Consider the following 23,825-nt stretch of genomic DNA (forward strand, 5'->3'; position numbering starts at 1 on the left):
GTCCTTTCAAACTATGTTTCTGGCAGTTCAAACTTTGACACCACTTTTCTCCCTAACTCTACCAAATTTTGTAGTGTTTGTTCATGTTGTTGGATAGGAAATTTAATGAGGATTCCAAAAATGTGCTTAAAACAGTCATTTTCTCACTCCAAGTGGGTTTCACAGGTGATTTTGTCTCTGACTGTCCTTTCAAACTGTGTGACTGGCAGTTCAAATTTGACATCGCTTTTTTCCCTGACTGTACCAAATTTTGTAATGTTTTTTCAGGTTATAGAATACAAAATTTAATGAGGATTCCAAAAATCTGCTTAAAACAGTCATTTTCTCACTCCAAGTGGGTTTCACAGGTGATTTTGTCTCTGACTGTCCTTTCAAACTGTGTGTCTGGCAGTTCAAATTTGACATCGCTTTTTTCCCTGACTGTACCAAATTTTGTAATGTTTTTTCAGGTTATAGAATACAAAATTTAATGAGGATTCCAAAAATCTGCTTAAAACAGTCATTTTCTCACTCCAAGTGGGTTTCACAGGTGATTTTGTCTCTGACTGTCCTTTCAAACTGTGTGTCTGGCAGTTCAAATTTGACATCGCTTTTTTCCCTGACTGTACCAAATTTTGTAATGTTTTTTCAGGTTATAGAATACAAAATTTAATGAGGATTCCAAAAATCTGCTTAAAACAGTCATTTTCTCACTCCAAGTGGGTTTTACTGGTGATTTTGTCTCTGACTGTCCTTTCAAACTATGTTTCTGGCAGTTCAAACTTTGACACCACTTTTCTCCCTAACTCTACCAAATTTTGTAGTGTTTGTTCATGTTGTTGGATAGGAAATTTAATGAGGATTCCAAAAATGTGCTTAAAACAGTCATTTTCTCACTCCAAGTGGGTTTTACAGGTGATTTTGTCTCTGACTGTCCTTTCAAACTATGTTTCTGGCAGTTCAAACTTTGACACCACTTTTCTCCCTAACTCTACCAAATTTTGTAGTGTTTGTTCATGTTGTTGGATAGGAAATTTAATGAGGATTCCAAAAATGTACTTAAAACAGTCATTTTCTCACTCCAAGTGGGTTTCACAGGTGATTCTGTCCTTTCAAACTGTGTGTCTGGCAGTTCATTTGTAATGTTTATTCAGGTTATAGAATACAAAATTTAATGAGGATTCCAAAAATCTGCTTAAAATAGTCATTTTCTCACTCCAAGTGGGTTTCACAGGTGATTTTGTCTCTGACTGTCCTTTCAAACTGTGTGTCTGGCAGTTCAAATTTGACATCGCTTTTTTCACTGACTGTACCAAATTTTGTACTTGTTTTTTCAGGTTATAGAATACAAAATTTAATGAGGATTCCAAAAATGTGCTTAAAACAGTCATTTTCTCACTCCAAGTGGGTTTTACAGGTGATTTTGTCTCTGACTGTCCTTTCAAACTATGTTTCTGGCAGTTCAAACTTTGACACCACTTTTCTCCCTAACTCTACCAAATTTTGTAGTGTTTGTTCATGTTGTTGGGTAGAAAATTTAATGAGGATTCCAAAAATGTACTTAAAACAGTCATTTTCTCACTCCAAGTGGGTTTCACAGGTGATTTTGTCTCTGACTGTCCTTTCAAACTATGTTTCTGGCAGTTCAAACTTTGACACCACTTTTCTCCCTAACTCTACCAAATTTTGTAGTGTTTGTTCATGTTGTTGGATAGGAAATTTAATGAGGATTCCAAAAATGTGCTTAAAACAGTCATTTTCTCACTCCAAGTGGGTTTCACAGGTGATTTTGTCTCTGACTGTCCTTTCAAACTGTGTGTCTGGCAGTTCAAATTTGACATCGCTTTTTTCCCTGACTGTACCAAATTTTGTAATGTTTTTTCAGGTTATAGAATACAAAATTTAATGAGGATTCCAAAAATCTGCTTAAAACAGTCATTTTCTCACTCCAAGTGGGTTTCACAGGTGATTTTGTCTCTGACTGTCCTTTCAAACTGTGTGTCTGGCAGTTCAAATTTGACATCGCTTTTTTCCCTGACTGTACCAAATTTTGTAATGTTTTTTCAGGTTATAGAATACAAAATTTAATGAGGATTCCAAAAATCTGCTTAAAACAGTCATTTTCTCACTCCAAGTGGGTTTTACAGGTGATTTTGTCTCTGACTGTCCTTTCAAACTATGTTTCTGGCAGTTCAAACTTTGACACCACTTTTCTCCCTAACTCTACCAAATTTTGTAGTGTTTGTTCATGTTGTTGGATAGGAAATTTAATGAGGATTCCAAAAATGTGCTTAAAACAGTCATTTTCTCACTCCAAGTGGGTTTTACAGGTGATTTTGTCTCTGACTGTCCTTTCAAACTATGTTTCTGGCAGTTCAAACTTTGACACCACTTTTCTCCCTAACTCTACCAAATTTTGTAGTGTTTGTTCATGTTGTTGGATAGGAAATTTAATGAGGATTCCAAAAATGTACTTAAAACAGTCATTTTCTCACTCCAAGTGGGTTTCACAGGTGATTTTGTCTCTGACTGTCCTTTCAAACTATGTTTCTGGCAGTTCAAACTTTGACACCACTTTTCTCCCTAACTCTACCAAATTTTGTAGTGTTTGTTCATGTTGTTGGATAGGAAATTTAATGAGGATTCCAAAAATGTACTTAAAACAGTCATTTTCTCACTCCAAGTGGGTTTCACAGGTGATTTTGTCTCTGACTGTCCTTTCAAACTATGTTTCTGGCAGTTCAAACTTTGACACCACTTTTCTCCCTAACTCTACCAAATTTTGTAGTGTTTGTTCATGTTGTTGGATAGGAAATTTAATGAGGATTCAAAAAATGTGCTTAAAACAGTCATTTTCTCACTCCAAGTGGGTTTTACAGGTGTTTTTGTCGCTGACTGTCCTTTCAAACGGTGTTTCTGGCAGTTCGAATTTTGACACCGCTTTTCTCCCTGACTGTACTAAATTTTGTAATGTTTTTTCAGGTTATAGAATACAAAATTTAACGGGAATTCCAAAAATTTGCTTAAAAGTGTCATTTTCTTACTCCAAGCGGGATTTACAGGCTATTTTGTGTCTGAATGTTCTTTAAACCTTGTTCAAATTTTAAACCACAATTTCAACTGATTTAAATATTTGTTGCATCAAACCGGTTTTTCCTAAATAACTCAGAAACGGTAAAACTTTCAAAAAAATTACAAGAGACCAAAAATGTTTCTAACCAACTCCTTCCAATACCGTAAGTTTGCAAAATCGTTTTTGTTTCCAGTATACAGGGTGTGCATGAAAATTATGGTGATTGAATGTTTTTTTGCTCACCCTGGACGCATTTTTTCATATATAATTTTTAGCTCAACACCGCTGGAAAGAGGAGCTCAAGGCGGTTAATTTGAGTGGTTCAACCTCCCTGAACCCCCAAAATAACCGAGTTACAGGGTGCTCAAATTTGAAACCACAACTTCAACCGATTTAGAAATTGAGTTATATCACACCAGTTTTTGCTAGATAACTCAGAAATGGTAAATGTTGTCAACTTTAAAAGATTTAAATATGTCATTTCCTTCAGGTCTCAAAGGGCTTTAAATACAACAAAAACAACATTATTGATCAATTTTGCTTCAAGGAAGTCACTATCTTAATGGGTTTTCCCATAAGAACTGTTAATAATTTGAAGCAAAAATGGACTCAAATTACATCTTATTTATTATTAAACTCTGTAGAGTTACAATAAACTAACTAATAAACGACTAACGTATTTTATTCTCTTTCAGGACTCCCCTTTAAAATCGAAAGTTGCCCTATTCAATCAAGTTGCCGACAGTCACACCAAGAAACAAGAAGTTAACCCATTTTCCAATGACAAAAGTGTCTCCAACCTCACAAAGCCTAAGATCTCTAAAGAAGATTATGGAAGGTAATGAATAGTCAAATCACGATCTTTTATAAACTCTATTCATAGAATTGTTCCTGTACTTTTCCATTTTTGAAATTTTACCATAAAATCATCAAAAAGACATAAGACATATGAATACAATATCGACATACGCCCTGGATGAAGCTAGAATAGACTCAAGATACTCTAAATTGATAAGCGATATCTAAGAAAAAGTGACCTTTGATGAAGACCTGATAACAGACAAAACTCCCATCAAGAATCCGACAGGAATACCCAATGTTTCTGAAACTAGTTACCCCAACTTTGGAGGAAGGGTTTCACAAGAATTGATGGAAGGAAGAATACTCGAATACTAACTCAAAGAATGAATATGGGAGACGCGGTGGGCTTCTGTCCTGGATAACGTATAGATCTCCTATATGGGCCAGTCATGTCCCACCGGTATGGGTTCTTTATAAAGGCCACCAGTGACTGTCCCAGAAAGCGTATACGCGCGTTTGAAAAGACAGGACAGTTCATGAGGACATGTCCCGAAGTTTCTTCGTATTCTAAGCATTCCCTACACTGGGGATCCTCAGCAACATCCATCATTGACGTCGTATCAGGTGACAATGACCAGCCAATAAGTCTGTCTTAGGTTGCTTCTATCGAGTCTCAGGAGCTGTTTAGTTTTCAGAGCGTTCAGTCTCTTTGAGATCCCAATTTAGCCAAACAGGAACATCAGAATGTCGTTGCACCCTGATGAATCGGATGCTATTCTCTAACGAGAGTGCCTCGACGATTGTTTTACATTCCAGCACCAGTGGAGCTGACCTCTGCGCTGAGTGCTTGGATGCTATCTGAGCTGATTTGGAGACTGGACAACAGTTCGAACCCACAAGACAAAATTGCAAATATTTCTGGAAGACAGTAATGCATGTTGCAAGCATCATGTTGTCCCAGAGCTTCTGGCTCTCAATATGTCTTCTGATCTTGTCCGTTCTGGATCCGTCAGTCAACAGGATCCTTCTTTCATAATCGATGGTACTCTATCGCTCCCCAAGCCAGAGGGTTTAGTAACAGGGACATATGTTCATATGATGTCTAGTGGCCTGAGACTCAACAGCACCAGACCTCTGGGTGCGTATTCTTGAAACGAGGCAAGGGAATTATTAAGAGAAATACTTGTGGAATGTGACAGGAATCCGGCATTGTCAGCTTCTTCTGTCACATTCTATCAACCTTCCAGTCCTGAGAATTTGATTCCCTGCTTTCAAGAATAGGCCGCCTGGTGGAGGCCGTTCTCATAGCATCAGTAATGGCTAAGTATGCGAGTCTTTGTACCTTGTCCAATTGTGAACGCGTCAAACAATCAAAGTCAAAAAACCAAAATATTGTTACGATTTTCCCGTGGGTTTACACAAAGTCGATTTAACTCAACAATTAATAAATTTATTTACACTTTAAAACACTCCGTACAATAATTAACTCGGCTACTAAAAACACTACTACAATTCCACAATTATTCCACTATTTAAACTTTACCGCGTTCCCAAATTCACTACTCCCGCCGTCTGAAACCGCTTCTTTTATATTCGGTAAACCACGTTCTAGATCGTTCCGATCCGCTTCATCTAGTCCCTGGTATTTCTTGAGTCTGTTCAGATGGATAATTTTCATCTTGCCTTTGGGGCTGCGTTGGACTCTGTACATGACGTCGTTTAACCTTTTTACCACATTGTAAGGTCCCTCCCAGTGTCGTTGCCATCTTTGACTTAATCCTTTGCTCCTCCTGGGTTGAAACATCCACACAGCATCACCTTCCTTATATTTGCCACCAGATGGTCTGTGGTCCAGTGTCATCTTCATACGGTCGTTGTTTGGTTTCATCTTCTCTCTCTCAAGTTCCTGAATTGTGCTGGATCTCTTCTGTAACGAACATTGGTCACATTTGGTCAAAATTGATGTCTTATTCTAGCCAAAGTCTGGTTTACTCCAAAGTGTCCTCCTCATGTAGTTCTCGCAGCACATTCTCTTTGCAGGTATTGGGCACTATTGTTTGGTAAACAAAGTGTTTTCCGTCTGGACTTTCCCATTTTGCGAGTAATTAAGTCATCAAGTTGCAGTCGAAGCGAATTCCACTGCAACCAGTAACCCCTTACTGTTGGTCCATATCTGGAAATCTGTTGCCAATCCGGTTTCAAATCCTTCTCCAACCTTTTTCTGATTACTTTCAAATCAGAGTCTGAGCGCTGTCCTTTCATTATGTTTTCCAGAAACGCTGCTCTTCATTCTTTTTGTAGCCTCTTTATCTGTCACCTTCGCGATTTGACCAATCCTCCAACCATTATGAATTTGTCCTTTCCGGTACCTTAAGTCACTATCAAAAGCTTGACGATCCTCTACATATCGTGGAAATTGTCTTTCCGGATTCTTTATTTCCTGCTCCTGGTTAAACCAGTTCTGCTGTTGCTCCCTTTGAACATCTTCAGCATTTTCTTTACCCCCGGATCTCGAATCCTTTCTACAAAATACTGTGCCACAAATTCTTCTTGGATTTCCTCCGGGACGGCTGGGTAAGCCAGATGCAAAGCGACGAATTTCGGCCTCAAACTCTTGTAGATTTTCACCAATTTTCTGCTGTCTTGCCTTTAATTGCGTTTGATACATTCGTTTCTTATGTTGGTCTCCATAACGTGTGCTGAGTGTGAACGAGTGCTCGTTCAGAAGTATCGAGCATAGTAGGCTCAAACCGTAACAATATGTCAAAATGGTTCTAACAAATACACAGTAAAGCCAGTTGAGAACTCTCGGTTTAACCCCCAGGTACCACCAAAGGCCCTCTTGCACAACCACAGTGTACACACTGCCTTCCTGGCTCTGCAGTCGAGTATGTGTTCTGTGCATAACCGATATTATCAAAACAGAATAATGGCACTCAAATGGCAATGGGTAGAACACGTTGCAAGGCAGAATGCAGACAGGTGCATAATAAGACTGGTACATTGGAAATCTAGAGAAACAAAAAGGAGTGTGTGGAGACGAGAGATGGTTGGACGATGTCAAAAGATGCGCAGGAAGACAATGGTTCCAAGTAGCATAAGAGTGGTTCTGGGAGAGGTCTTTGTCTAAAAATGGACCTAGAGAGGCTGAAGAAGAAGATGAAGAGTTCAAGAGAAAGAAGTATTATTAAACTCGAGTCAATCACTTTGAGAGAACAGCCTCTGAAAAATGTGTCTGTCCTATTCTTTTTGATGAGCAGTTTAGTAGAGTTCATTCATCCCTAGAAAGTTACATTTTCATTATTAATCTACAACAGGACAAGCAAAAATTGTCATATAACTTGCAAAACTGCGGTTGTTACTTTGAATTTCCCGATACACACGATGAGTTTTGATTTTAGACCACCCAAAGGCTCGTTGTCAGAACAAAGGTCGTTCAAAGCAACCATCCAGGTGTGCAGAGAAATGCTACAACTATGCGAAGTGATTCAACAATGCGGAGAACCACTTTTCTTACCTCACGAAAAGCAGAACGACAACAGAACAGTGATCAGTTTTGGAAACCTCTTCTCTGTAAGTCTTATTTCGTTTGTAAATAAAAGTAAGAGTCATTTTCAAATGGCTTATATTAAACAGAATGGCCTAATTTGATTGTTTTTATATGGAAACTCCAGAACCGGAACCATTAAGATTGATTTCAAAATCAAAATTTCCATATAAAAACAAGCAAATTAGGTTACTTTGTACCAAGTGGCCTATTGAAAACCAAAAAAACCAGGAATTTTTGATGGTGTGGTCATTGGACAACCTGTAAAAATTAAAAAATCGAAGTTGTTTTTTATATACAGGATGATACAGTTTTGAGTGTCAATAATTCACCATTCTATAGCCAATCAAAAAATAAGTTGACACGCATTGTGTCATTTTCCTGAAGAACGCTTCCTAAGGAATACCTTCAAATTTCAGTTTTAAAAATCGTTTTTTTGCTCCAAATGTCAGCCATTTTGATCAAATTCGAAACTTATAAAACGAATACTCGTTATTTGACGTGAATAACATTTGTCAAAATTGTTTAGTGACGTCGATATAAGAGATTATTCAAAAATGACAAAAATGTTCAAAAGGATTCAAGTCTGGTCATCTGTGAGGTTTATGAGCTAATTTTTGGACACTGAGAACAGTCTAAAACAGCATTTTTGGACTAATTTTTACTGGTTGTTCATTTTTTAAACTATAAGTAGTGTAAAACTGAACATTCAAGACTTTTGAGAGTCCAAATTTGTATTGAATAGTCTAAAAACTTGTTATAGGAATAGTCTTAAAATTCGAGTTTTCACACTGCAATTTATTGGCGAGTGTCTGAAACTGAATTTCCAACACTAAAAACAGTTCGGAAATCAGAACTCATTTTTTACTACTAAAATGGTCTAACAGTTGACTTTTAATGCTAGTAAGAAAAGAAAAAGAAAGTACAAATTAAAAAAAATAAATAATTAATTTTAATTAAATAATAATAATATTTTATTTTATTTTATTATTTTAATTTATTTTATTTTTTTTTTTAATTAAAATTTTTACATTTACTCTACTAAGACTAAAGAGAGTCCAAAAGTCTATTTTCAGGACTTTAATTGATGTACAACTCAGTTTTCTGGATTAAAACAAGTCTGGAATTCAATTAAACACTGATAACAGTAGTTTTGATTTTCGGACTGCTTCAATTCTAAAAATTAGTGTTCAAAATCAATATCGTAGCATTTAGTGCCAAAATTGTTTACTTTTATTACTGAAGAGTGTTAAACTTGACTTTTACTATTTTAAATAATCTTGAACTGGATTTTTCAATCTTAAAGCACTAAAAACAATCAGAATTTTTTTGATATTACCAATTTTTTGCACCGATAAGTGTAGAAGTCAATTTAATACTAAAGAAGGTTGAAATTGCATTTTCAAGACTATGGACCATGTACAAACTGGCTTGATAAGTCAGAAACTTGGTGAATATAGCCTTGAAACTCCATTTTCTAAGCTAAAATCACTAAAAATAGTTCAGAGTTCTAAGAGAATGAAAAGCAGAGTAAAAAAACTTGAAACATTAGTTTATTCAAGTTTTTTTCACATCAATAAGTCAATTTTAATGAAATAAAATCAATATCCTGTATTTAAGACTATTTTCAATACAAAAATATTGAAATTTGTCTTCAAATTATGGAAACTTACTTCAAATGCAAATTTTAAGCTTCTGCTATCGCTTTTCATTGGTTCAGCATCACTTTTTGGTGTCCAAGTCAATTTTCAAAAGTCTTCGTCTCAATTTGTCTGGAAACTATGAAAATTGGGTTACAAGGACATTTTTTAAGTTAATTTTCACCGTTTCTAAGAAGTTTTGGTAGCTGAATTAATTATTGTACAGAGTGTTTTGGAGTGTAAATAAATTTATTAATTGTTGAGTTAAATTGACTTTGTGTAAACCCACGGGAAAACCGTAACATTATAATACATCTTTAGCTAAGGACAAAAATTGCTAGTAAGTAGATAAGAAATTAACGATTTGTTTTTGTATTTCCACAGATTTACACTGGAATTTCCGATAAAGTTGTGGGAATGTTGATCAGAGCCCGTAAACATAAGTTGCTAGATTTTGAAGGAGAGTGTCTGTTTCAGGTCAGTATCTTTTACTGATAATACATTAACCTTTAGTCTATGTAATGTATGGAAAAACATGGGGTCTCAGACCTGGTATGGTGCACTGGGTGTACACCAGGGTGATCAGACCAGCAATAACTTACGCAGCTGTAAGCTGGTGGCCAAAAGTCATGCAAAACACTGCGATACACAAACTAGAGAGGATTCAACGAATGGCCTGTCTAGGCATAACTGGTGCAATAAGAACCACTCCTACTGCGAGCATGGAAGCTATATTAGAACTGCCTCCACTGGACCTAATAATTTTAGGGGAGGCAAGATGTGCTTACCAAAGGCTCCGGGACTTGATTGACCTGCCGGGGAACATAACAACGACAGGTTGTTATGATGAAACCTCACGTTAATGAGATTTCAACATTTTTTAATTAGATAGCTCAAGGTCGTGGATTAATTGCATGAGTTCATAACTAGCTATAGATGAACACACTTGGATATACTGCAGGAAATCAAACGAACCACTCGTTGTATATGTACACGTGTATATTACAAATTAAAAACAAACAAACTACAATATTTACAATTTACAGAATTTACAAAATTTACAAGAGTTGCCACAAAAAAGGTTGAAAACAAAAAGAGAGTTGAATTTAAAACAAATGAAAGAAAAAAGTTAAATTTGAAATTTAAAAAAAAAAACAGGAAAAGTTTTCCCAGTGCCAAACTGTCTCTAACTGCCCTTACCAGTTCTTAAGATGATGTTTGGGTCCTGGAACCTCCAGTATCCTCTTCCCAGTAGTCAGTAGTGGCCACCGCTGATTTCCAGGTAGGAAATGGGGTCCAGAGACTGGTGACAGGTACCTAAGGCAGAAAACAGCAGAACACCAGGGAAAACGAACAAACAGCTTCAACACTTGTTCCGGCAACCAAAAAGGTGACCAGAGGTGGTGACAAGTGTTGAAGTTGTTTAGAGCAACCTAATATTAACCTTAAAAAAAATAAAAATAAAATAAAATGAAATTAAATAAAACTAGTGATCAAGTGAGGAATCGTGGTGGTTCGACTCTGACCTTTCTAAACCTCTGTGGCCGGTGATCGGCTTTCCCAACACGTGGGCTGGTCCGGAAAACTCTGGACAAAGCAGTCCCGGTCAGGCTGATTCAACCCCCGATTGAAATGTTCTCCGGTCGGAAAAATCCCTGGATCTCTGGTCAGAAAACCCTCAGATTTCCGGTCAGAAAGCCCTTAGATTTCCGGTTGGAAAGTGTCTTTAAATCTCCGGTTGGAAAAGTCCTTGAATCTCCGGTTGGGAAAATCTCCGAATATCCGGTTGGGCCGAACACAATGCTGTGTTGGAAAATTGGGCCGATACAAAATAATTCAAAAGAACTAACAATAAAACCAATTTACCTGTAATTCGGCCAGATGATCACGGATTAAAAATCAAATTCACACACACGCCACACGGCTCAGAAAAAAGGATCAGATGTCGGCAGTTCGAGTGCTGTAGTGGTAAAGAGACCGATATCACAAAGTGGGGTGATTAAATAGGCACATGGCACCTGACACAAAGAAACACGACCACAAACCGACGCTTCCCCGACAAAAATCGAAACCAATCACGTGACTACGGCACCTGATAACTTATAAGGTCACGCACCCACATTTACAACAAATTGTGCACAAAGTGCAATCGGAGGATTTAAGCGATCGGAATCGGTCCACTAGTGTAACTAGGCCCATGTACATTAAAAACACAAATCAAACGAGTTAACGGACGAAAACTCTATTTCGTACGTAACAAGGTACAACATCAATTTGGAACACAGTAAGGGATCCAATTCTTGAAATGAGATCGGATTACATGTGTCCTAAATATCACATTCAGAGGAAATTTGAGGTAATACTGGATCAAAAATTCTGGGTAAATAATGCGAAAAAACTGACCCAGGACTGTCTAATATGGTTCACAGATGGATCTAAACAGGAAAGGGGAAGTGGTGCAGGAGTTTACGGCGAGAGACCTAAGGTAAGCATCAGCATACCACTAGGAAAACACGCCACAGTTTTTCAAACGGAAATATATGCTCTGTTATGGTGCATAGAAGAAAACATTAGAAGGACTTACAAAAATAAGCAAATTCTAATAATAACTGATAGCCAGGCGGCCTTGAAAGCACTGCTTACGTGCAAAACATCGTCAAGACTGATAGATGAGTGTCTACAGAGAATTACGGAACTGGCAGAACATAACAGGGTAAAACTTGTATGGGTACCAGGTCACTCAGGCATTCCTGGAAATGAAAAAGCAGATGAACTTGCCAGGCAAGGCTCAAATGCAAACATGATTGGACCAGAACCATCTGTAGGCATACCTAGATGCTCAACAAGACGGGTCACTGGAGAATGGATCAACACAAAACACCTGGAACGCTGGAAGACGTACCCAGGAAATAAGCATGGGAAGCAAGCTATTGCAGGACCAAATAAAAATAAGGCTCAAGAACTGCTAAAGTACAGCAGGAAAGAACTGAAAGACCTAACAGCGCTTCTCACAGGGCATGGACCTGTGAGACAACACCTGTCCACCATGAAACTATTCGATGATAACCTGGACTGCAGACTATGCGGGGAGGAAATCGAAACGTTTGAACACATCATATGTGAATGTGAAGCACTTGGTCAAAGGCGACAAACAATCTTCGGGAAAACTAAGTTAGTACTGAAAGAGATACAAAGAGCACCAAGCAAGGACCTTCTTCACCTCGTACGGGAAACAGGGATAATGGACTGGTGTAACTAAAGTACCACAAACATGGGGACAGTACAATAAGCCATTAGGCTTACGTGCTATCTGGAGCTGACAGCCGACAGACCCATGGAGAAAGAAAAAAAAAAAAAAACCTTTAGTCTTTTGGGGTCTCTGGGACCCCCAGAAGTTTGTATAACATCGCCCTTTCTTTACGCGTCTCTATCCTGTCGCTCCGTGAATTCCTGTGACTTATTGCTTTTTTAAATACATTTTTTCTACAGTTGACACGTAAACGTCTAAGGAAATGGTGTTTTAGTATCACGTAACAACTGCCATAAACGTCAAAACTGACAAACTTCGCCCAATCTGGATATGAAGCTCTAAAAAACACAATTTGTAACCGTTTTCTTGCAGCGTTAGATACAAAATGTATTTTAGAGTTTTGTGATCCTTAATTTGACAGTTGACACGTAAATGTCTAAGGAAATGGTGTTTTAGTATCACGTGACAACTGCCAAAAAAGTCAAAACTGACAAACTTTGCCCAGTCTGGGCATAAATCTATAAAAAACACAATTTATAACAATTTTCTTGTAGCATTAGACACAAAATGTATTTTAGAGTTTTATGAACCATAATTTGACAGTTGACACGTAAATGTCTAAGGAAATGGTGTTTTAGTATCACGTGACAACTGCCAGAAGAGTCAAAACTGACAAACTTTGCCCAGTTTGGACATGAAGCTCTATAAAACACAATTTGTAACAATTTTCTTGCAGCGTTAGACACAAAATGTATTTTAGAGTTTTATGATCCATAATTTGACAGTTGACACGTAAGTGTCTAAGGAAATGGTGTTTTAGTATCACGTGACAACTGCCATTAACGTCAAAACTGACAAACTTTGCCCAGTCTGGTCATGAAGCTCTAAAAAACACAATTTGTAACAATTTTCTTGCAGCGTTAGACACAAAATGTATTTTAGAGTTTTATGATCCATAATTTGACAGTTAACACGTAAACGTCTAAGGAAATGATGTTTTAGTATCACGTGACAACTGCCAGAAGAGTCAAAACTGACAAACTTTGCCCAGTTTGGACATGAAGCTCTAAAAAACACAATTTGTAACAATTTTCTTGCAGCGTTAGATACAAAATGTATTTTAGAGTTTTATGATCCATAATTTGACAGTTGACACGTAAGTGTCTAAGGAAATGGTGTTTTAGTATCACGTGACATCTGTCTGTACAAATGTGCTGAAATAATTCAAATTTATTGATATTGATAATTTTGTATTACTAGGAAAGGCATATTTACGCATTTTGCAATTTTAATAACTAATATATTAAATTAAACAACATGCGTTTTGTGTAGGAGCAATCTACGTCACTAATTAACAATTCTGCCAATTCTAACCTAAAAATTCAAGAGATTAAAGGAGCGTTGCACGTCATTTAAATCAGAAAACAAAACATTTTCAAAATCCGCTTAAAAAGATACAGAGTCATTTACTTTTATAAGCTCACAATAAAATAAATTTTTCCGAAATTTCGTATTTTTTCGAATATGTCCGGAAGTAACTGGAAAACTACCTGAACTTTGATTCAATTCAACCAACTCTATATATCATTGGTATCTCTTAGCTTTTTCCAAATCCCCATGCACAGAAATTTGTGTTATCCTGTACAGAGTAACGAAGAGCTTGATCACAATTTTAAATACTACACTTTGTATATTATTGAATTAACTGGACTTTCCAACTTACAGAGACGGGATGACCATGTTCCAATCGTCCTTCTCAAATCCTACAAAGAAATCTACCAAATTTTAAAGGAAAAAATGGACGTCGCTGCGCAACAACTGAAAGAGAGCATAGCCACCAATGGAGATTTGGATACTGGCAATTACATTTAATGCAAACATTGCAATAGTACCGATAATTATTCAAAATTTTTCTGTTTGATTATTCATTTTTGATAAACCTTCTTAATATACAGGAGGTTATGAGTGGACCAGTATCTCATATTCGCGTGTTTTGTTAACGAAAAGTAACATATTAGTGCACATTTAATATCGAATCCAATATGAGTGTTCTTAAAAATGTTTGTGAAATAGAGTTTATTGTAATTATTACTGGCATTAGGTTTTAGAAACCTCAAGTATTTCCAAATTCTAATCGTAACTTAAAGTAACTGTAAATATACAATAAGAGACTGAACTTTGTTTTTTAGTTACTCCTACAAGGGTTAATTAGGATATGGATTTAAACGCATATGGAATCACAGTCTAATCCTAACTGGTGAGATATGAAATAGACTAGAGTCAGCTAATCTTGATCCTTTAAAAACCTTAGCCTTTTTGGCTATCATCCTTACTGACATCTTCATGTACCATCTCCGGGTCGGAGGTTGGCTCTCACCACTGCCATCCTTACTTTGGAAATTGCAGCTTTGAACAGGTTGAAGGACGTGACACCAAACCATTCTCGTAAGTTTCTAGGTCAGGATATTCTTCTCCTTCCAACCCACTCAAGACGTCCTTTCCACGATCTTTCCCTGGATTATGACTTGCAGAATCTCATAACGTGTCTTTTTGTTCTTTTTAACTTCGTGTACGATCTCCACACTTGGAGATAGATAGAAGCTTGCCTGATAACTTTTCCCAGATTCCTAGGTGATCGGCCGCTCTGCAGGAACGGTATCTTTGCCCCAAATTAAGGCAAACACGAGAACTGGTACAGGATTCAGGTAGTTCTGGTGATAGCAGACCCAGAAGTTTAGATGCCGAGCTTTAGTTGCGTAACCCTGGCGTTTTTCCCTAACCAACGACCATTAGAAAGCAAAGATATAACAGAATAAGAACCTGGCTGTCCGAAAAAAAGTTATAGGCACCTTTAGTTGATCTTAAAAGGGTAGGTGGTCCCTTTTGAACTCGAATATCTTAGCTGGCTCTAACCTGAAGCTAGATTCAAACTATCCCTGACAAGACCATGGTTGTTCAGTAATCTTTCTTGCAACTCATCAACGTAGTTCTCAATGTTCGTGCTTTGGCCTGTTGGAGATCCGAACACCACATCACATGGAAGTGGAAGTTCTGGACTAAACAGAACTTTAGATGGTGACTGTCCCGTTGTGTTGTGAACTGCTGCTCTATACGCCATCAAGAAGAGCGCAATCTTTCTGATCCTGATCAACAACCTTTGAGAGATGTTGCTCTGTGGTCTTATTGAAATCTCTCGACCATTCCATCCGACTGAGGATGAAGCGGCGTTGTTCGGGTCTTCCTAATGCCTAGCAGGTCACAGAGCCTCTGAAAGAGCTTGGACTCAAAGTTTCTTCCCTGATCAGAGTGTAACTCCAACGGCACACCAAATCTACTGAAGACATTTTCGACGAGAATATCAGCGACTGTGCTGGCTTCTTGATTTGGAATCGCAAACACCTCAAGCCATTTGTTGAAGTAACTAAGTATTCTAAATCTATGTAGTGTAAAAATGTATGTTTAGTGTAAATTAAACGAGATTTTCCTAATTCTAAGTGTAAAATAGGGTTTTTTAATCTATTCATTTTTATGTCACTCATTGCTAGAACGGTGAGAAGGATCAAAATTTGCCATATCAGCACTAGTTTGAAGATGATGTTTTATTAGGGGTTTCCTAGCATGACTTTTCTGATAAGATGTTGTTTTTCAACTTAATATCAGTTTAACCAATTAAACCTACTTTCTTAAATTTTGGTTTGTCTTTCGCACGAGCTTTTGTTTGAATAAAGGCAAATTTTTGATTATCGAAATTTGGTGAATCAGATTTTTCTTCTTAATTTGATCGTAAAGTCTATTTGATGTTTCTTTATGTTGTTGCACGTATGTAGATATAATGGCATTATCATTTAAGTCAAACGGATTTATTGCATTTATATGACAACCAGGCCCACTAATCTCAAATAGGCAACGTGAAGCCTTGTTTTGGATTCTTTCGAGAACCAGGGGGAGCCACTATATTAGACATTGGACATTTTTTAATTTTTCTTAAAACTTCATTCTCAGAGCATAAAAGTCATTGCGTTTGCGCGCTTAATACATAAATAACTATTGTATACACTGGACTTTGTTTTATTTACCTGTTTCTTGAACCAAAACCATGAAATAAGGACTTAATTTAATTCAAAAAGCCCGCCAATACCAGTTTATGCAAGTCTACCAACAGATGCCGCTTTTAAAAATCTGTCATGACAATAAAGACGTAAAAATGACATCTGACGACCATCAAATGTGAACATGTGGCGACCCCTGTGACTCGAAAGAATTCATACATACACTGCTTCACCTTGTTAACACGGAGATTAACATCTATTTAGTTGTGTTAATCTATGATGTTAGGGTTTTCCAAATTTGAAAAACAACCGTAAAGATTTTTAAATTTTTTAAATTCTACAACTAAACTTAGTAAGTGTCCATTTTTAAAAGGTCGCGTTCGTGTTAGTTCTTGAACAAAAGTTAGAAAATTCTCTCAACCGACATTTTGTAAAATTTTTTATCCTCTTTCTAATGATATATAAAAAATCTAGATTGGAGTGCAAATTACAGCTTTACAAGGCTTCAAACTGAGCAACAACGCTGCAAACTCACAGAAAGTGACACAATTTTCGAACTGAAATTTCTCAAAAACTGAAAAAGTTAGAAAATTCGCTCAACCGACATTTTGTAACATTTTTTATACTCTTTCTAATGATATATAAAAAATCAAGATTGGAGTGCAAATTACAGCTTCACAAGGCTTCAAACCTGGCAACAACGCTGCAAACTCACAAAAAGTGACACAATTTTCGAATTGAAATTTATCAAAAACTGAAAAAGTTAGAAAATTCGCTCAACCGACATTTTGTAACATTTTTTATACTCTTTCTAATGATATATAAAAAATCAAGATTGGAGTGCAAATTACAGCTTCACAAGGCTTCAAACCTGGCAACAACGCTGCAAACTCACAAAAAGCGACACAACTTTCGAATTGAAATTTATCAAAAACTGAAAAAGTTAGAAAATTCGCTCAACCGACATTTTGTAACATTTTTTATCCTCTTTCCAATGATATATAAAAAATCTAGATTGGAGTGCAAATTACAGCTTCACAAGGCTTCAAACCTGGCAACAACGCTGCAAACTCACAAAAAGTGACACAATTTTCGAATTGAAATTTATCAAAAACTGAAAAAGTTAGAAAATTCGCTCAACCGACATTTTGTAACATTTTTTATCCTCTTTCTAATGATATATAAAAAATCTAGATTGGAGTGCAAATTACAGCTTCACAAGGCTTCAAACCTGGCAACAACGCTGCAAACTCACAAAAAGTGACACAACTTTCGAATTGAAATTTATCAAAAACTGAAAAAGTTAGAAAATTCGCTCAACCGACATTTTGTAACATTTTTTATCCTCTTTCTAATGATATATAAAAAATCTAGATTGGAGTGCAAATTACAGCTTCACAAGGCTTCAAACCTGGCAACAACGCTGCAAACTCACAAAAAGTGACACAATTTTCGAATTGAAATTTATCAAAAACTGAAAAAGTTAGAAAATTCGCTCAACCGACATTTTGTAACATTTTTTATCCTCTTTCTAATGATATATAAAAAATCTAGATTGGAGTGCAAATTACAGCTTCACAAGGCTTCAAACCTGGCAACAACGCTGCAAACTCACAAAAAGTGACACAACTTTCGAATTGAAATTTATCAAAAACTGAAAAAGTTAGAAAATTCGCTCAACCGACATTTTGTAACATTTTTTATCCTCTTTCCAATGATATATAAAAAATCTAGATTGGAGTGCAAATTACAGCTTCACAAGGCTTCAAACCTGGCAACAACGCTGCAAACTCACAAAAAGTGACACAATTTTCGAATTGAAATTTATCAAAAACTGAAAAAGTTAGAAAATTCGCTCAACCGACATTTTGTAACATTTTTTATCCTCTTTCTAATGATATATAAAAAATCTAGATTGGAGTGCAAATTACAGCTTCACAAGGCTTCAAACCTGGCAACAACGCTGCAAACTCACAAAAAGTGACACAACTTTCGAATTGAAATTTATCAAAAACTGAAAAAGTTAGAAAATTCGCTCAACCGACATTTTGTAACATTTTTTATCCTCTTTCCAATGATATATAAAAAATCTAGATTGGAGTGCAAATTACAGCTTCACAAGGCTTCAAACCTGGCAACAACGCTGCAAACTCACAAAAAGTGACACAATTTTCGAATTGAAATTTCTCAAAAACTGAAAAAGTTAGAAAATTCGCTCAACCGACATTTTGTAATATTTTTAATCCTCTTTCTAATGATATATAAAAAATCAAAATTGGAGTGCAAATTACAGCTTCACAAGGCTTCAAACCTGGCAACAACGCTGCAAACTCACAAAAAGTGACACAATTTTCGAATTGAAATTTCTCAAAAACTGAAAAAGTTAGAAAATTCGCTCAACCGACATTTTGTAACATTTTTCATCCTCTTTCTAATGATATAAAAAAAAATCTAGATTGGAGTGCAAATTACAGCTTCACAAGGCTTCAAACCTGGCAACAACGCTGCAAACTCACAGAAAGTGACACAATTTTCGAGTTGAAATATCTCAAAAACTAAAAAAGGTAGAAAAAAAAAAAAAAAAATTATTTAACCTTGAACCTTATTTTTTGAAGCCCTATTCGCAGGTGAAAGGAAAGCCCCAACTTTGGAATCATCCTGTATAGTTGCATTTAAGTCGGACATTGTTAACAAAACTACAGTTTTATTCAACTCTACAATGCTCAGACGTATAGAACAATGTTTTTCCACTCCTACAGGGGTATTGCTTCATTCCTTAACAGTTTAGAGAACGGATAAGTAGGCAATTGCCAACGGTCGAACGAATACAGAATCCTAGACTTTCCGCAACCGTGCGATATGAAATAGACCAATCGCAGACAATCTTCAGCGTGCGATATAAAATAGACCAATAATTAGAGCTACGTTTGAACGTAAACAAAATAATTCTTCTGATTGTCATCCTCACTGACAGTTGGCATCAAAACATTGCATTTTGGCTTATTTTTAGTGGGAAAAATTGAACCGTTACATGATAAAAACGCCAATACCTATAACCTGGAATCAATGTTGCCATGTCTATCGTCAAAACGGTATATCTACCGATTTTGTGGTTGTTCTACCTATCTTCTGTTTTATTTTTTTTGTGTATAATCTACGGTTTTTAATCACATTGTCATTATGCGAATTGTGAAACATTTTATATACTGCGAATTGCCAAATCCACATGATTTATTTGGTAGTGTTTTTTCAGGTTAGGAAATCTAATGATAATTCTAAAAATGCGCTTAAAACATTAATTTTTCTAATCCACGTGACTGTCTAGCTAAATTATCCTCTAAAACCACGTGGTATATGTCACTATTGCCAAAACTGTCAAAATTTGACGAGAATTTACGAAAATTCAAGTTTAACCCAGTGTTCAAAACAGGACGTGTTTTCAAGATTTATGACAGTTATTTTGACAATCGTCACGTGACCATCTAGCTAAATAATGTTCTATGATCACGTGACAACTGTCAAAACCGTCAAACCTGTCAAACTGTGTTCAAAAGTTGCAAAAATCAGTATTTAAAAACGTTTTTTTGCAGTGTTTGATAGAAAACGCGTTTCTGAGATTTATGACAGTTATTCTGACAGTTGTCGTTTGACTGCTTAGCTAAATTCTCCTCTAAAACCACGTGGTATATGTCACTATTGCCAAAACTGTCAAAATTTGACTAGAATTTGCAAAAATTTAACTTTAACCCAGTGTTCAAAACAAGACGTGTTTCCAAGATTTATGACAGTTATTTTGACAGTCGTCACGTGACCGTCTAGCTAAATAATGTTCTATGATCACGTGACAACTGTCAAAACCGTCAAACCTGTCAAACTGTGCTCAAAAGTTGCAAAAATCAGTGTTTAAAAAGTTTTTTTTGCAGTATTTGTTCTAAAGGCGTTTCTGAGATTTATAATAGTTATTTTGACAATCGTCACGTGACCGTCTAGCTAAATAGTGTTCTACAATCACGTGACAACTGTCACTAATGTCAAAACTGTCAAACTGCGGTCAAAAGTTGCAAAAATCAGGGTTTAAAAATTTTTTTTTGCAGTGTTAGATAGAAAACGCGTTTCTGTTATTTATGACAGTTATTTTGACTGTTGTCGTTTGACTGCTTAGTTAAATATTCTTTAAAACCACGTCGTGTATGTCACTATTGCCAAAACTGTGAAAATTTGACTAGAATTTACGAAAATTCAAGTTTAACCCAGTGTTCAAAACAGGACGTGTTTTCAAGATTTATGACAGTTATTTTGACAATCGTCACGTGACCGTCTAGCTAAATAATGTTCTATGATCACGTGACAACTGTCAAAACCGTCAAAGCTGTCAAACTGTGTTCAAAAGTTGCAAAAATCAAGGTTTAAAAAGTTTTTTTTGCAGTATTTGTTATAAAACGCATTTCTGAGATTTATGACAGTTATTTTGACAGTTGCCGTTTGACTGCTTAGCTAAATTTTTCTGTAAAACCACGTGGTATATGTCACTATTGCCAAAACTGTGAAAATTTGACTAGAATTTACGAAAATTCAAGTTTAACCCAGTGTTCAAAACAAGACGTGTTTCCAAGATTTATGACAGTTATTTTGACAATCGTCACGTGACCGTCTAGCTAAATAATGTTCTATGATCACGTGACAACTGTCAAAACCATCAAACCTGTCAAACTGTGCTCAAAAGTTGCAAAAATCAGGATTTAAAAACGTTTTTTTGCAGTGTTTGATAGAAAACGCGTTTCTGTTATTTATGACAGTTATTTTGACTGTTGTCGTTTGACTGCTTAGTTAAATATCCTTTAAAACCACGTCGTGTATGTCACTATTGCCAAAACTGTTAAAATTTGACTAGAATTTACGAAAATTCAAGTTTAACCCTGTGTTCAAAACAGGACGCGTTTTCAAGATTTATGACAGTTATTTTGACAATCGTCGCGTGACCGTCTAGCTAAATAGTGTTCTACAATCACGTGACAACTGCCACTAACGTCAAAACTGTCAAACCATGCTCAAAAGTTGCAAAAATCAGGGTTTAAAATTTTTTTTTGCAGTATTTGTTATAAAACGCTTTTCTGAAGTTTATGACAGTTATTTTGACAGTTGTCGTTTGACTGCTTAGCTAAATTATCTTCTAAAACCACGTGATATATGTCATTATTGCCAAAACTGTCAAAATTTGACTAGAATTTGCAAAAATTCAAGTTTAACCCAGTGTTCAAAACAAGACGTGTTTTCAAGATTTATGACAGTTATTTTGATAATTATCACGTGACCTTCAAGCTAAATAGTGTTCTACAATCACGTGACAACTGCCACTAACGTCAAAACTGTCAAACCATGCTCAAAAGTTGCAAAAATCAGGGTTTAAAAAGTTTTTTTTGCAGTATTTGTTCTAAAGGCGTTTCTGAGATTTATAATAGTTATTTTGACAATCGTCACGTGACCGTCTAGCTAAATAGTGTTCTACAATCACGTGACAACTGTCACTAATGTCAAAACTGTCAAACTGCGGTCAAAAGTTGCAAAAATCAGGGTTTAAAAATTTTTTTTTGCAGTGTTAGATAGAAAACGCGTTTCTGTTATTTATGACAGTTATTTTGACTGTTGTCGTTTGACTGCTTAGTTAAATATTCTTTAAAACCACGTCGTGTATGTCACTATTGCCAAAACTGTGAAAATTTGACTAGAATTTACGAAAATTCAAGTTTAACCCAGTGTTCAAAACAGGACGTGTTTTCAAGATTTATGACAGTTATTTTGACAATCGTCACGTGACCGTCTAGCTAAATAATGTTCTATGATCACGTGACAACTGTCAAAACCGTCAAAGCTGTCAAACTGTGTTCAAAAGTTGCAAAAATCAAGGTTTAAAAAGTTTTTTTTGCAGTATTTGTTATAAAACGCATTTCTGAGATTTATGACAGTTATTTTGACAGTTGCCGTTTGACTGCTTAGCTAAATTTTTCTGTAAAACCACGTGGTATATGTCACTATTGCCAAAACTGTGAAAATTTGACTAGAATTTACGAAAATTCAAGTTTAACCCAGTGTTCAAAACAAGACGTGTTTCCAAGATTTATGACAGTTATTTTGACAATCGTCACGTGACCGTCTAGCTAAATAATGTTCTATGATCACGTGACAACTGTCAAAACCATCAAACCTGTCAAACTGTGCTCAAAAGTTGCAAAAATCAGGATTTAAAAACGTTTTTTTGCAGTGTTTGATAGAAAACGCGTTTCTGTTATTTATGACAGTTATTTTGACTGTTGTCGTTTGACTGCTTAGTTAAATATCCTTTAAAACCACGTCGTGTATGTCACTATTGCCAAAACTGTTAAAATTTGACTAGAATTTACGAAAATTCAAGTTTAACCCTGTGTTCAAAACAGGACGCGTTTTCAAGATTTATGACAGTTATTTTGACAATCGTCGCGTGACCGTCTAGCTAAATAGTGTTCTACAATCACGTGACAACTGCCACTAACGTCAAAACTGTCAAACCATGCTCAAAAGTTGCAAAAATCAGGGTTTAAAATTTTTTTTTGCAGTATTTGTTATAAAACGCTTTTCTGAAGTTTATGACAGTTATTTTGACAGTTGTCGTTTGACTGCTTAGCTAAATTATCTTCTAAAACCACGTGATATATGTCATTATTGCCAAAACTGTCAAAATTTGACTAGAATTTGCAAAAATTCAAGTTTAACCCAGTGTTCAAAACAAGACGTGTTTTCAAGATTTATGACAGTTATTTTGATAATTATCACGTGACCTTCAAGCTAAATAGTGTTCTACAATCACGTGACAACTGCCACTAACGTCAAAACTGTCAAACCATGCTCAAAAGTTGCAAAAATCAGGGTTTAATAAGTTTTTTTTGCAGTATTTGTTATAAAACGCTTTTCTGAGATGTATAACAGTTATTTTGACAGTTGTCGTTTGACTGCTTAGTTAAATTATCCTCTAAAACCACGTGGTATATGTCACTGTTGCCAAAACTGTCAAAATTTGCCTAGAATTTGCAAAAATTCAAGTTTAACCCAGTGTTCAAAACAAGACGTGTTTTCAAGATTTATGACAGTTATTTTGATAATTATCACGTGACCTTCAAGCTAAATAGTGTTCTACAATCACGTGACAACTGCCACTAACGTCAAAACTGTCAAACCATGCTCAAAAGTTGCAAAAATCAGGGTTTAAAATTTTTTTTTGCAGTATTTGTTATAAAACGCGTTTCTGAGATTTATGACAGTTATTTTGACAGTTGTCGTTTGACTGCTTTGCTAAATTATCCTCTAAAACCACGTGGTATATGTCATTACTGCCAAAACTGTCAAAATTTGACGAGAATTTGCAAAAATTAAAGTTTAACCCAGTGTTCAAAACAGGACGTCTTTTCAAGATTTATGACAGTTAATTTGACAATCGTCACGTGACCTTCAAGCT

General features: G+C 35.9%; 1 protein-coding gene across 1 annotated transcript in view; it reads left to right on the forward strand.

Moving 5' to 3' along the window:
* LOC145732419 (actin-binding Rho-activating protein-like) overlaps positions 1-14,466 on the forward strand; it is a 29,874-nt gene extending 15,408 nt beyond the window's left edge. The window contains exons 2-5 of the mRNA XM_081984659.1: positions 3,748-3,890; positions 7,255-7,426; positions 9,425-9,517; positions 14,016-14,466. Coding sequence (XP_081840785.1) covers positions 3,748-3,890; positions 7,255-7,426; positions 9,425-9,517; positions 14,016-14,162 — 555 coding nt within the window. The 3' untranslated portion in view covers positions 14,163-14,466. The remainder of the gene's footprint in view (positions 1-3,747; positions 3,891-7,254; positions 7,427-9,424; positions 9,518-14,015) is intronic.
* The last annotated feature ends 9,359 nt before the right edge of the window (positions 14,467-23,825 follow it).

Source organism: Ips typographus, linkage group LG8 (assembly GCF_016097725.1).
Source record: "Ips typographus isolate SLU linkage group LG8, UJ_Ityp_2.0, whole genome shotgun sequence".
In the NCBI taxonomy this organism is placed as follows: Eukaryota; Metazoa; Arthropoda; class Insecta; order Coleoptera; family Curculionidae; genus Ips; species Ips typographus.